Consider the following 14,461-nt stretch of genomic DNA (forward strand, 5'->3'; position numbering starts at 1 on the left):
GTTTCTGATTCTGCGAATCTGCTTCCATCTGCTCTTGGTCACATAGAGCTTTTTGCTTTTTTTTTAAAGTCGCTACATTTCATGCACCCTCTCTTTCGCATCCCCAAATGATGCATTTCGGAGGGTTTTGAGTGGCGTACAGTTTATGAAAAGAAGCATATCTGTTTTTATGGCACCTCGTTTCCTCCAAGCCTCAGTCCTTTCTGCACATGTTTTACAGATTAAGGACTTACCTGAAGACAAAGCATCCCGTGCATCAGAGACTGGACGAGACACACTCGCTTCGGGCAATTAAAGATGCCGTTGGCATGGAAACAGCTGATTCTGCTGTCATTCATCAGCTGCCTCAGAGGTAAAAACAAGCTCTTTCCCAAGTTGAGGTCAGAACTCTCCTTGAGACGGGTATTCAGTACTTTCTCAGTGTTGTGGTAATACTCCTGCAGTAGCAAAGAAAACACTTTTTTTTTCCAGGAAGAAAATTCAAATTCTTCTCCTGACTGTCTGATTCTCCTTCCTGCCCCTCATTGTGGTCACCACTTTATTTCCAGAGAAAATGCAGCGACTCCTTATACCCCAAGTCTCCTTGGTCCGTGAATCCAGCAGTTAATCCGAATCGAGCACGTTAGTTCATGGCTGTTTTTCCCAAAAGGAGCTCAAAGTTATAATCTCTAGTGTAAAGGGAGACTATAAATTTTAAAGAATGTGCATATTTTCATATCTCATCTTGAAAACACCACTGTTTTCCTGTTCACCAATAAATTATTTAAGGGAGCAAAAATAAACATAGGCTTTTTATTTGTTCATTTGGAGAATTTGGAGCTTAGTACAAAATAGAAAAAAGAATCATTTTCATGCCAAAGCACCTGTTATAAATCATTCAGTGTGTTCTTTTTTTGTTTGTTTGTTTTGATTTGTTTTCTGGAGGAATGGATGAGTAAGAGAAGGATTTTTTTTTTTTTTAATAATGTGGTATATGCACAACACTTAGGTTCTGGGTTTATTTTATTGTTTTTCTTCTTTTTCTTGTAAAAATTCTCCAGCGCCTAAGAAGTTGAAAGACTGGTGTAATGAGCACCCCCTCGCGCACCTGTGGTCCCGCTGTTTGCGTGTCACTGTGTCGGTTCTGTTTGTGTACATGTGGGTGTGCTGTCTCCCCTCGGGCGCCGACTGGTGGGCTAACCTGTTGGAAAGTCAGTTGCAGAAGCCATCTCCTCTCCTCCCTGAAATGTCAGCACCCGTCTCCTGCGAAGACCCCTTTCCTGCGTAAACAGCCTCCTGCCGGGACGGGGCCGCCCAGTCGCTGCCCACTGTCCGAGGAGAGTGGTCGAGTGTGGTGAGGCCGACGCCTCGCCTGGTGAAACCCCGTTGTCGGAAGTAGACTTTTGAGCCCTTACCTCAAACCTGAAACAGTCTTCAGATGTTTAAATGAAAGGAAAACCTCCAACTTTTAAGAAGTTTTTTAAACAGGGTTTTCCCTGTGACACTTTAGTGTTGTTCCTAAAACACGGTCCTCTCTGGCCACTCATTCAGCCCCGGGGGGAAGGGAGTCATTGTCCCTGCGTTCCTGCCTGTTCACGTGGTCTTGGAGAAAGACCGGTGCCCGGTGCCCGTCTCCAAAGAGAAGGCTCTGCTGGGGTTGTGTGCTTCCCTTTCGAGGTCTCAGATCTGCGTCCGGTTGCAGGAGGTGGAGAGGGAAAGTGAGGGACCTCGGAGGTGCGATAACTCACAACCTCGACTTTTCAGAAGCTCGGGAAGGCCCCGGTGAGCGGGTAGGGGCGACGCACACCCAGGAAGCGGCGGTGAAGTGACGGAAAAAGCCCGTTTTTTCAAAGGCTCAACCTTTTCAGCTGTCATTTTACACGGTGTGCAAATTGAATGAATCGTTTCCAGCACTTTTGCGAAATCTCTTACATACTTGTGGATGAATCGATGGGAAAAGCAGCACTGGGTGTGCTGGTGGACTGGCGTGAGGCTGCGAAGGGGCGTGGATTGTTGGCATGTGACGTCACGCACAGGCGCTGGGAGAACCCGTGGTCGGGGCATCAGATCTGGGGAGCGATGTGTCTCCCAGGTTTCTGGACTCCTGGGTGCACAGGGCACCTCGTCCTTTTGCTTCTGTGGAAATTTTAAATTAAAGGGCTGGCTCGCCGGCGCGGCGTTCTGATCACAGGTGTTGGTTATTTCCACGTATGAGCTAAACGTCTGTTCACGATGTGGAGATGGTATCCTCACAGACGGAAAGGGAAATAGGGCGTCAGTCGCTCCTTCATGGAGTCGCGTTTGGCCAAAGCTGTGGACTCAGATCACACAGCAAACGCTGGGTGATCTGTCCCCACCTTCTCGGTCCAAGCGCCTTGTCCCCGCCCCGTGTGCGTCTCGCGTTCTCTCCCGCTCTGTCTGCTCCTCCCTGCCGCAGAGGCCAGTGGTGGTTTCTGCGGGATTTTCCCCGTGATGAGCCCGCCTGGGCTCCTTCTCCAAAACGCTCGGCTCCATTTACTCTGAGACATTCGGCATCTGTTACACACACACCTGGTTTCCAGGGAGGAGAAGGACGGAGATCTCTGCCCCTTGGGTGGCGCCCTGTCCCGTTGGGGAGAAAGCGAGCCCGAGTGAGAAGGTCGTGGCTGCGGGACATGAAGAGCAGAGCGGGTGAGGGGGTGGGGAGAGGGCTGCCTGGGAACACGGTCCTCAGGCGGGTCCTCGCCGAGGAGACGCCATTTGGGCCTGGAGGCGAGCGAGCTGCCTGTGCTGTCTGGGGCCCAGGGCCCAGCAGAGCCCAGTCCACGTGGGTTCCTGCACGAGACCTGCTCTGTGTCCTGGAGACATGTGGCCGTGGCCATGCTGGACGGATGAGCTGCGGGGCCGAGGCAGGAGCTGAGAGCCAAGGTGTGGAGGGGAGACCGATGCCCAGAACGTAGGGGACCGTGGAAGCCACAGAAGGTTCTCCGAGCTCTGAAAGCCCTCGGGGACCCGTGTGGTTTGAGCAGAGACGTGATGGGATCCGACTGGTTTCTGTTCGGGTCTCGCTGGGCTGCTGGGAGGGTGGAGGGCCGGGGCGCCCGCAGAGGCACCTGTGAGCGGTGTAGTGAGATGGGGCCGAGGGCCCCTGACCCGGGGGGAGCCCGAGGCTACGAAGGGGGGAGCCGGATCGAAGAACAGTTCAGAAGGCAGCCTCCCCCCACAGCTCCCGGGCATAAGTGTTGCGTTAACAGTGGACATAACCTAAGAGAAGGGTCTGCGATGAGAGTCAGCAGGGGGATGGAGAGAGTGTGGTGGACAAAATGCGCAGAAGTTGCTGGGGGACCCCGATGGGGAAGGTCTGCTGAGCGGTGAGGCCCAGGAAGGACCAGGCAGAACGGCAGCCCCTGCCGGACTGGTTCCCCTGGAGGGAGGGATCGGGAGGGTGTGTCGGCCCAATTCGACTCCCCCTCACCAGCTCCTGGAATAGGATGCGTGTCTGTGCCAGTGCGGGGGTGGGGCCGGTGCGGCGAGGGGGGGCATGCGGGGGGGGCAGGGGCGGGGCTGGGGGGCGGTACACCGCAGCGACCGCCCCTCTCCGCCCAGTGATTGAGGTGCAGGTAGAGCCACGTGACCTAGGAGCTGCCCAGCGGGGCCGGGACGTTGGTCTGTTCTTCCTTAGAAAGCTGAACTAAGAAGCTGGTTTTCTAAATGAACGGTGTCTGCATGTCCCGAGGTGACAGGCATGCAGGGTGCTGTGTGCTGTCCTTCCCAGACCACGGCGGACGCAGCATTTCTGTGGATGTGGGGGGACCCTGGCGATCCCTCCATCATAGGACCACGTGCTCGCTCCATTTAGGAAGTGGTCGGTTCTCTTCCTTCGTGGCCACGGTTGGCTTCATTCCAAAGTGAAGGTTGGCCGTCGGTCATCACAAACACCCCTCGACAATTTAGGGTGTTGTGAAGCAAGAGAGGGATGATCAGACTGGGGCAGGAACCCAGGGGGTGATACAATGTAGCAGCTCATTCAGCTCTGAAACATTGAAATGGGCACAGCTACTGGGTGAAACGGGGGAGAGAACAGGCTCGGACAGAAATTCTGTGACATCCACACCCAGGAGGGGTGACTGTTGTACAGGAAACTTGTAAGCAGTTGTATGTGTGAGCGATACACGCTCACCGCATTTATAATACATCACGATGGCAAGTTACTGGTAATTGTGGGTCCAATGAAAAATAATCTGAGAAATCACCGAATTATTTAAGTTGAGGCAACACTAAGACTCTGCCCCCGTGCACCCTGAGTTCGGGAGAGGGTTTGGGGGTCCTCTGTGCTGTGACCTCGGGCTCCGTTCCGCCCACATCCTCAGGGGTGTCGGGGTACACAGGCAGGGTCCTTGCTCGGGAAGAGCAGCGGAAGAGAGGGGTGGGGTGCACGTGTTCTCTGATATCTTCAGGCGCGAGGCTGGCTCCCCCTCCCTGAAGTGCGGGCAGGAGGGATGGTCTTCCTTGCTCCGAGGTCACGGCTCAGACGTGCTAAGACTGCCGGCATCCGCGCAGACCGCCTCCTACTGGCGTCTCCGCCACAGCCTACGTGCACGAGGGGTGGTCCCCGGCGGGACGTGCTCCTTCTCAGACACGGGACCAGGAGCTGCCCAGGTCCCAGGACGCCGTGACTGAAACCACAAATGCAGTGAGAGATGGATGTGAAGACAGGTTTTTAGAGGAGTTAACGAACGAAGTCCTTTCCACTCAGTGGGACAGGTGTGAGCCGGGGAAATTTCCACACGTCAGGATGTTCAGTGGACATTGCTGGGGCCACGGAACGTGGGGGTGGGGGCTTTTCCTCCTCGATACGAGCTGTGGGTCGGGCCGTCCGGGGTGTGCTGGGCCTCGGCCCACGGCCCACGGCCTCCAACCACAGCCCTGTGACGTCTTGTCCTGGGCGGTCACTGGGACCCCATCAGCAAGGAAGGTGTGATTCTGGGCTGGGGATGGGGGAAGGATGTCGGGGTTCACCACCATGGCAGCTCACTTTTATAGAAAGACAACACGCATTTAAGTAGAGAAACAAAGAAATGACAGCATTTTAACCTGCCACCTGCAGTCAGTGTGCGATGTCCTTGTCCACCTGCCTCTCAGCAGGGAGACACTGAGCACCCCCGGTGCCAGGACTCGGGGGTCCAGCAACAAGCTAGACACAGACAACCACGCGGGGTGCAGCGGAGGGTGCGCTGGTGTGTCCGTGACCTGGGGAACTGAGGGGCCAGTGGTGACCTCAGATGGAGGCGGCTACCTCCCCGTCTGCACCATCATGAGAAAGTATCGAGAGCAGCGTTTGGTGTCAGGCTTTGTCGGGGACGTGATCCGCTGTTCTCGTAAGGGAGTGAAATGCACCTGAACTAAACCGGAGGCGATCGCACTGGACACGCTGCGGAAGAACCACTTTGGCCGATATTTGCAAACAGACTTCACGCGTGTTTTTGACGTTCTAGGTAAACTCATGAATGAGACAGACTTGTTTTAGTTTCTAGGCTATTGCTGCTTCCGAATCTGTTTCTCCCAGAGGTCGTCCGTTTCCGTAAAGGAAAATTGAGGCCTCGCTCCTTCGCCATCGGGGCTGTCCTAACGCTTTTGTTCGGCAGGAACAGGGTCAGACAGAGCCGTGGCCGTGCGGGGCCCTGAAGTGCCCACCGCCCTCATCTCCGCACCGCCGGGAAGTCCGCTGGGTGACTCCCTGGAGGGCTGGCGTCCCCGGGAGTCACGGTGGTTGTGGTTCTGGGTCACTGTCGGGAAAAGAGGCGCATGAACCAGCCAAAGGGAGAGACTCAGAGGCACCGGCTGGAAGGGTCCCTGCGCCGGCCCTTGTCCTCAGCAGGTGTCAGCTGTCAGCACCGATGTGGACAGAACACCCAGGACGGGCACCGAGCCATGTCCAGCGCTCCTACGGGGCTCATCCCTCGGCGGGGCTCATCCCTCGGCCTGCGTCGTTGGCAACGCGAGTGGTTCACGGGCTCCAGTGGACTGTCTCTGACCATCTCCCGCTCTGGGCTCTGGGTGGGGCTGGGCAAGGCCGCCGGCTGTGCCCAGGGGCCGAGGCTGCCACTGCATGGACCCTGCGGCCAGGTGCGTGAGCACTTTTCGAGATGTGGGGGAGCCTGCTCGCGTCCTGGGGCCGCCGTCGGTGCCGAGTCTCGCTCTGCGCGTGGGGTGGTTACGGCTGTGAAGGTTGGAAGAGGGAGCGCGGGGTCCCACGGGGCGTGGCTGCTGGTGTCCTGGTCTCAGCCGTCACTTTTCGTGGACTCGTGTTCCGACGGCGAATAATTTTACTAATGTTACTGCGCGAAGGAGCCAAAATAGAAGTTCAAAGTGTCTGGGCCTTTTTGGGGGCTTTGATGTCATTTCCTTGATGTCATTTCCCATGGACGTGCTTTGTGTCTCCGTCTGTTTGTCCCTCCTCCGCTGCAGAGGAGCCTCTCCGCTCTGGGTGCCCAAGGACGTGGCAGCCGGAGCTCCGTCTTCTGTTCCCGTGAGCTGTGTGTCTTCAGAGACGCTCTGGCAGGGACGACACAACCTCTGACAGCGTGGGCGCCTGTGACGGACGACATTGTCCCGTTTCCTCTGCTCCACAGCAAGGAGAGAGGCTGTGCGTGTGTGTGTGTATGTACATGTGTGTGCATGTGTGTGCATATGTGTGTGAATTGTCCTGGGACAGTGGTCACCTCCTAACCAAGAAGAAAGTTTTTAAAGGCCCTGAGTTCAGTGTTGGGTCTGACCCTTCAATTACTACTTATAACATGGAAGTCCCATGTTTAGTTTAAAGTTGGCAAAACAACAAGATCAACTTTCCGATCTGTGAGCAGAATTGATGAGAAAGGTGTGAACTGGTTTGACGTCAGCTTTGGTGTTCGGAGGGGCCGTGCCCCCCACCTCGTGCTGAGATGGGGGTGGGCAGTGTCTCGCCAAGGGTCCCACAGGGCTCACGAGAGGGTCCGGCTCCTCAGGGCAGACGCGCCGGCCCCCTTCCTCCGATCCGGATGCGGCCTTGCCCAGGCCGCCCACTCACCTGCCTCTCCTGGGTCCCCTGCAGGTGAGCGGCTCCTGCGAGGCCCCGTGTTCGTCCGAGAGCCCAGCAGCAGCATCATGGTCCCGGTCGGCTCGGAGGACAGGAGGGTCACTCTGAATTGCGAAGCAAAAGGCAACCCTTCACCTCACTACAGGTACAGTGCGGAGTCCGAGACTCAAGTTGGGAACAGTCGTGGGGGCTGTGAGCAGGGTCACACCGTTGGGGAGAATCTCGTGTGAGGCCGAGGCTGCGCCTGTGCTCGCCCGATGCGTGGACGCTGGGCCCGGCGCACGGAGCCTCCGTCCCGTCCGGGAAGGTTCCTGGTCCGGAGAGGAACAACGCAGGGTCTCACGGTTTGTAGTGACCGCTCACGGACTGTTGGCGCGGGTTCAAGTGTGAACGCGGCCGACCTGCTGGGACCCCGTCAGTGGTGGGGATGAGACCACACGTGTCTACGAGGACACGAAAATCCTTCAGGGAAGGACGCGTCTCCTTGTTCACCGTTTTCCCGTCGTGTGTTTGAAGGTCTGTTAAGTACAAAATAAAACCTATTCTTACAGGGTTTTTTACTAGCTCTGGAAGAGAAAAACATTAGTTATTAGATTTTTTTTTCATGTGAAAGTCCAGATGTCTCAGATTATAGGAATAACCCCTGTTCCCTAAAAAACTTCAGACCCCACAGAAAGGAATAAGGAAAGAAAACAACCATCTGATCTCTGGTCACCGTAAGATGAGAGTGTGTGTGAACACGGGGGGATGAGGGCAGCTTGCGTGGGTGGGAAGGGCGCTTATTGTATTAATAACACAAGATGAGCATTTCCGCTCCTAGGGGCATGTAGGGGAGCTGCTTTCGTGGAGAAGTGAATGATTTGTGAACGGCGTAGGGGTCACGAGAAAGGGCCGGGGCTCCGTGGAGAGGTCTGTCCCCCAAACTGTTCACAGGACTCGTTTGGGAGGCAAACCTTTTCCGCCACCCGCAGAGCGAGCCGACGGCAGCCCGTGTTCATGAACGTCTGTCCGTCTGGAGCAGCGATATCGGTGCCTGAGCTCCTGTTGTTCACCTAAACCACGGACCCGGTCGAGGTCAGGAGTGGTCAGCCGCCGGTCCACAGCGCGTGCGGGGGTCGACCTCACGCGCTTGCTTGCGGAGCTGGGGCAGGGTCGGGGTGCCCAGCGCCCGGCCGCAGCGTAGTCCTCACGCGCTTGCTTGCGGAGCTGGGGCAGGGTCGGGGTGCCCAGCGCCCGGCCGCAGCGTAGTCCTCACGCGCTTGCTTGCGGAGCTGGGGCAGGGTCGGGGTGCCCAGCGCCCGGCCGCAGTGTAGTCCAGGTCTGGTCCGCGGGGCAGAGGCGGCCAGTGTTCTCTGTGCCTCTCCCTCCCCAGCGGTGCCGACCGTGTGCTGTAGGGTGAACATACGAGAAAGTGCGTTTCTGCGGGCGAGACTGACTCATCAGACTCCTGGAAATACTTCTTCCCCTGGGGGAGGTGAGTGCACCCCCTTCACCAGGCATGATTTGGAATCTTTCTCTCCAGCATCTTTGCAGGTCATTCTAACCCCTTGAACATGCCTCCTTTGGTTTCCTCCTGAGACGGAAGAGGATCCTGTTAGACATGCGTGAACCCGATAGCGACCCCAGGGCGGGACTCGCGCCGGCCGGCGGGCAGTGTCTCTGTGGTCAGTCAGGTTGTAGTTGCTGGTATTTACCTTCTGAATAATTGGATACTAAGTGTGTTCAGCTGAAAAGTTGTCAAGATACAAGATTTAGTCACACGGGGGGGTGTTTCTAAATGAAGAGATTAATTAGGTTTGTGAGGTTTCATCAGACAGCAGTGAGTTAAGACTCCAGCCGTAGCCATTTCTCCGTGTGCCGGGCGTTTAATGGAAACCAGAAAGCAGGTTTTAAAATGTGTTGATGGCATGTAGAAATGTTCATGCAGAGGTTCTTCTGTTCGCAAAGTAGTTCCTATGTTTTATTACGTGGCCTGGGATGTCGCATGTTGCAATGTAACAGAATCCATGCCTGAGCCTGGGAGACGTGTGACTTCGGTTTATCAGTTTTACGTCTCGTGTCAAAGGAATTGGACGTGAACATGGTGTTTCTCAAACCCTCGGCCAGTGCGGAGAGCCGACGCTTTAGTTATAACTGACGGTTTTCTAAAGTAACGACTTCTCACCAATATTTCACTTAAACGGAAGGTTTATGGTCACTGGAGACGAACACCCCAAGACACACAGGGAACCTGTTTCCCGGAGAAGCGGAGGTGTTCCTGCGACGGGTGCCGGCAGCCCGCCCGGAGTTCCCTGCGTAGGGTTCGCTGATGGAGTCTGTGGGTGTAGAAGCCACATGGGTGTCATCGTAACTGTCTCTGCTCACATGACACCTTGAGTTATGACCTGATGTTCCCCCAAGCTTTGGACTTTAACAGTCAACCAGGGGATCGTCTGCATTATTCCTTACGTGTCCAGGGGAGATGTGCTCTCCTATTCTCAGGGTTTTGCTGTCCTTTAGAAACTACAGAAAAGCACTATAACTGTGTTAACACCAAGGACTTAACAGAAGGATATGGGGGCTTTTCTCTGTGAAGCAACAGAAAGGATATGTTTTTATGAGTCTGAGTCTAAGCAGATAGGTAGGTAGGAGGTGGATACACAGAGAGATACATGCATGTGCCATACACACATATACATAAGTAGGTAGATACATCGATGTTACATAGATACACACACCATACATACACACATATGTACATAGATACATACACAGATGATACACGGATAAATATGTACACCACACACACATACATAGATGATACATATATACACACATATACACACATGTACATAAATAGGTAGATACATAGATAGATGATACATAGATGCATACATACATTATACATTCACACATATATGACACATATACACACATAGGTATGTACATGCACACAGTTATGATACATATATACACACACACATAGACACACAGATAGATGGTACATATATACACACACACATACACAAGTAGTTAGATACACACATAGCTAATACACATACACATACATACAAGCATGCATACATGCATAGGTAGATGTAGACACACAGATGATACATGTGTCATGCGTACACACATGCATAGGTTGACGGATACACACATAGATGATGCACATACATCACCCATACACATATACATACCTAGGTAGGTAGACATACACAAATCATGCACGCACACACACACACACACACACAGCTGCCCAGGGGGACATCGGGGGTCCTGCGAAGTGAATGGAACTTAAACGCCCTCCCCAGGCTCAGAGCCAAGGTTCGGGTCCTGTCGAGCCTCCCGTTGAAGCCAGAGGCCGCCCTGCAGACCGAGGCCGACGCAGCAGAGAGCTCCCTGCTGCTGCTCAGTGGGTGACAGAGCTCGTAATTGGCCGTGTCAGAAACCCGGAGGCTCAGAAATTCTCGAGAGAATCGCCCGTCTCTGGGTTTCACTGAGGCTGTGACCTTCTCGGGCCTCTGCCCGCCGGAGCCGCAGCCTCCACGTGAAGGTGGACGCGGGCTCATCTCCTGGCTCCGCGGACGGCGTGGGAGGCGGCCCTGAGGAAGCGAGACCTTGTTCCTCCGACTTCTCACCGGCGGCGATGCCCCCCGTGTGCTCAGTGAAAGGCCAGAGGGTCTCTGGTCACTGCGCTGCCCTCTGGGTGACCAGGACAGTCAGCTGTGATCGCTGTTTGTTTGTTTTTAATCCTCACTCGAGGATATCTTCCCATTGATTTTCAGACCCGGGGGGGAGGGAGAGAGACACATCGAATGCTTGCTTCCCGCACACCCCCAAACAGCGCTGGGGATCAAAGCGCAACCAAGGACCGTGCCCTTGACCAGAATTGAACCCGCGACTCTTTGGTCCGCGGGCCGACGCTCTAACCGCTGAGCCAAACCGGCCAGGGCCGTTTGGTTTTCAAATATATATATTTAAATGTACCAATGAACGACAAATGGGAATCTCTGTCATTAAACACGTTCTAAAAATGTAATTTTTGAAAACACAGCCTCCACATTGAACTCATTTATATCTGCAGCAATTATTGTGGAAGCCGAACTAGTTATTTTTACATAAAATATTGAATGTACAAATTCAGACATTGGTCCTTTCAAGGACTGCAGTTATTCTCATCCCTCAGTAAATGGATTAACCAACATTGCAACTGAACACAAATGCATCTGCTTATTAACTCGATGCCGCATCGAAAATACAGATTGCGTCTGTGATTAAATTCCTAATTTTGCTGTCAAGCCCCAAATAAAGCGTTGCCTGTCCCTTTAACAAGGTTTAGTGCTGGCTGATTTTCCAAACCCAGCCCAGCCCCTGAAAGATTTCAGTACGTTTTGTGTTTTTGTTTTGCTTTGTTTTATGTTGAAGTCCAAGGTGACATTTCTTTTTCTCTGGAATATGGCTTTTATTTCCAGTTTTCTGACAGACTTTGTATGAGCGTGTGGATATTCCCACGGGACAGAACTTCATACCAGCCACGGTGGGTGGATTATATCCTGGGATTATTTTCAAATGACCTGAAGTCACTCAATTTATTTCCAGTTTTGTTTGTTTCAACCTCCAAGGGTGACCTTCTCTGACCTTGCCGCCAAGGTCAGTGGGAGGCGGGATCTGGGACTCGCTGGCCACCAGGTCCGTCGATACTGATTCTTGTCACCTTGTCCTTGGGTGGCTCCGTGTGGGAGGTCGTCCTGTGGGCAGTAGACACTGTGGGGAAGAGACAGGGACTAACGAAGTGAATGGACCGATGCTCGTTAATCCCCTGTCATGTGGGCGGCCATCGGCCCCAGGGTGGGGGGTGGGGCGGCGTGGCCACCGGCCCCAGGGTGGAGGGTGGGGCGGCGTGGCTTTGCGTCTCGTCCCCTGGGCAGCCCCCTTGGCCACCTCTCCTGGCCGGGGCGGGAATCAGCCCCGATTCAGGGAATTCTGAGCTTTGAAAAGCACCTTCCCTGAGAATCCAGGTGTCGTGTGGATGGAGCTCACTCCGCGGTGTCCGTGGGGGAAGCAGTAACTACACCTCAGCCGCTGACTTTCTCTCTGGACACGACACGCTCGTCCCCATCAGGAGTGATCTCTGCCGAGGGGCTACCTCCTACGTCAGGCCTGCGCTTGGCATTCAGGATCCACACCTGTTGGTTCAGGGCGTGCACAGTGTTTTACATAAACTGCCCAGATTGTTTTGGGGGATGCCCACTGGAGCACCCCTGCTGCAGAGGGTATGACGGACCCGGAAGTGGGCGGGGCAAGTCCCTGCTGCCCACAGACCTCGGTCAGACCTCGGCTCCAGAGCCCTCACCCCCCCCCCCCCCCGGCTCTCGGCCTGGAGGCGGAGTCTCAGGCGACCCCTCTCGGCAGGTGGAGGGGCCCCCTGAGCCCTCGCACACAGACTGGGCCGCGGGGCTCTGACATGGGGCCAGGAGCCGAGTCTCAGGACGGCGTCCACAGGCGCACCCCAGCTCCTGGAGGGGATCTGAGCACCGGCAGCTGGCGGTGGGCCCACGAGCTCACTCGGCCACGCATGCTCCTTCCCTGTGAGCCCCCCGGCTGAGGGCACAGGCCTCCGTCTCCATCAGACGGAGGGTCACAGGATGGAGATGCGGGCGAGCGGCGCCCTCGTACCGCGGGACCCTCCTGTTGCTCCAGGTCGCTGCGCTCAGCCTTTCCGACGGGATCGGGACTTTTCGGAGGAGGAAGGTTTCATTCTGAGACTGGAGCTCCTCGCGGGCTTCTCTTCTCCGAGCAGACGTCTGGGACGCACGGACACGGTGAGCGTGGACAGCGGAGACCCCCTTCCCGAAAGCGTCCGTGCTGATGGCCCGCCCCCGACACCTTTGCCTAGTGCGCCGTGTCTGTCGAGGCTGAACCGACGGGTCACAGTTCACCGCGAAGGTTCAGTCCGACCCGCAGACCCACCGGCCCGGGCTTCGTGAGAGACGCGTCTCGTGCCTTCGGTCTCCAGTGTTTCTCCTTCAGATCGGAGCTGCAGACACACTGACACATGGGGCCGGCGCGGGGATGTTTTGCGAAGTGTTTTCTCAGGATAAAACACCAGCCCAGAGATTTCTTACACATTTCAGAGCTCACACGCAGACAACCCTTTTGAAAGCACATCCTTGTGGCAGGAGGGAAAACAATCAATATTTAATAAGATTTCGAGGACTTGGATGCCACCTGGGGGTGGGCTCTGTTAACGAGGACGCCTGTCGGAAGGCAGGAAGGACTGCGCGGCGTGGAGAGACGAGCCCCCTCGAGGAACGGCCGGCGCCACCTCCTCTGCGGTGAAAAGAGATCTTTTGCCTTTTCAGTCGTGAAATGACCTCGGGCCGTGTCCACGTGATGGAGACGGAGCTCGAGGAAGTAAGAGACATTTACACGAACAGAATGAACTTGCCGATGTGGGTTCGTCGTCACGACTTTGGGGACGAAGCTTTTAGATCCGAGACGATGACTGAGATAGAAATTTGCCCACGTACTTTATGACCTCTAAGTCCTTCCAGCTAGTAGAGGAAGGAACACCGGCTTCTCCTGATTTGTATTTATCTTTACAAGTTCCCCCATAGCCACCGTACCTTTATTATCCAACAGCCAAACACAGAAACGCAATTTTCTGTTGTTATTTCTTATCCTCATACAAGGACATTTTTGCATTTATCTTCAGATAGAGCAGGAGGGGGAGAGGGGGGAAGAGAGAGAGAGAAACATCGACATGAGAGAGACACATCGAGTGGCTGCCACCCACACGACCCCAACCAGGGCCGGGGACAAACTGCAACCGAGGTACATGCCCTGAGCGGGAACCGGACCCGGGTCTCTCTGGTCTGCAGGCCGACGCTCTAACCGCTGAGCCAAACCGGCCAGGGCAGAAACACAATTTGCAAATGACGCCATCAGCACGCTGAGTCAGGCTGTCAACACTCTGACTTTAGAGCTCACCCCCCCCCAGTGCACACTGAACCTTGTAGGTGACGAAACACAGTGCCTGTGTCATGAGAGTGCTCTGTTCGCAGCGGTGAAATTCACTACCTCTTTCCTGCGTTGAGTTCAGAGGAGATTTTTCCGCTGCAGACCATGGGCAGGTTCCATTTCAGCCCACTCCCCGTGACGTCCTGTCAGATTGATTCTCTGAAGGTCAAGCCCAGCAGGCGTCTTGTTGCAGCGTCGCTGGCTCCTCAGGCAGGTGCACGTGCAGACAGACCACACCCCCACCTGGGAGGAGCGGCCGGAAGCATCGAGGGGAGGAGGGTGCGTGTAGCCCATACAGACTCGGAGGGGTGGACACCTCCCTCCACGGTAACAGTGGTGCCCACCCCCTGTGCTGAATGGCTTCGGGACAGTGGCGTGGCATCCGCTGTCTTTCCATTCTCCATGTTTAGAGCTTAAGTCCAGGGG

At 55.1% G+C, this 14,461-nt stretch overlaps 1 protein-coding gene across 1 annotated transcript in view; it reads left to right on the forward strand.

The window, feature by feature from the left end:
- Window positions 1-297: 297 nt before the first annotated feature.
- LOC118632989 (contactin-3-like) overlaps window positions 298-14,461 on the forward strand; it is a 108,109-nt gene continuing 93,945 nt past the window's right edge. The window contains exons 1-2 of the mRNA XM_036266330.1: window positions 298-352; window positions 7,049-7,178. Of these exons, the coding sequence (XP_036122223.1) occupies window positions 298-352; window positions 7,049-7,178 (185 nt within the window). The remainder of the gene's footprint in view (window positions 353-7,048; window positions 7,179-14,461) is intronic.

Source organism: Molossus molossus, unplaced genomic scaffold (assembly GCF_014108415.1).
Source record: "Molossus molossus isolate mMolMol1 unplaced genomic scaffold, mMolMol1.p scaffold_m16_p_18, whole genome shotgun sequence".
Classification (NCBI taxonomy): Eukaryota; Metazoa; Chordata; class Mammalia; order Chiroptera; family Molossidae; genus Molossus; species Molossus molossus.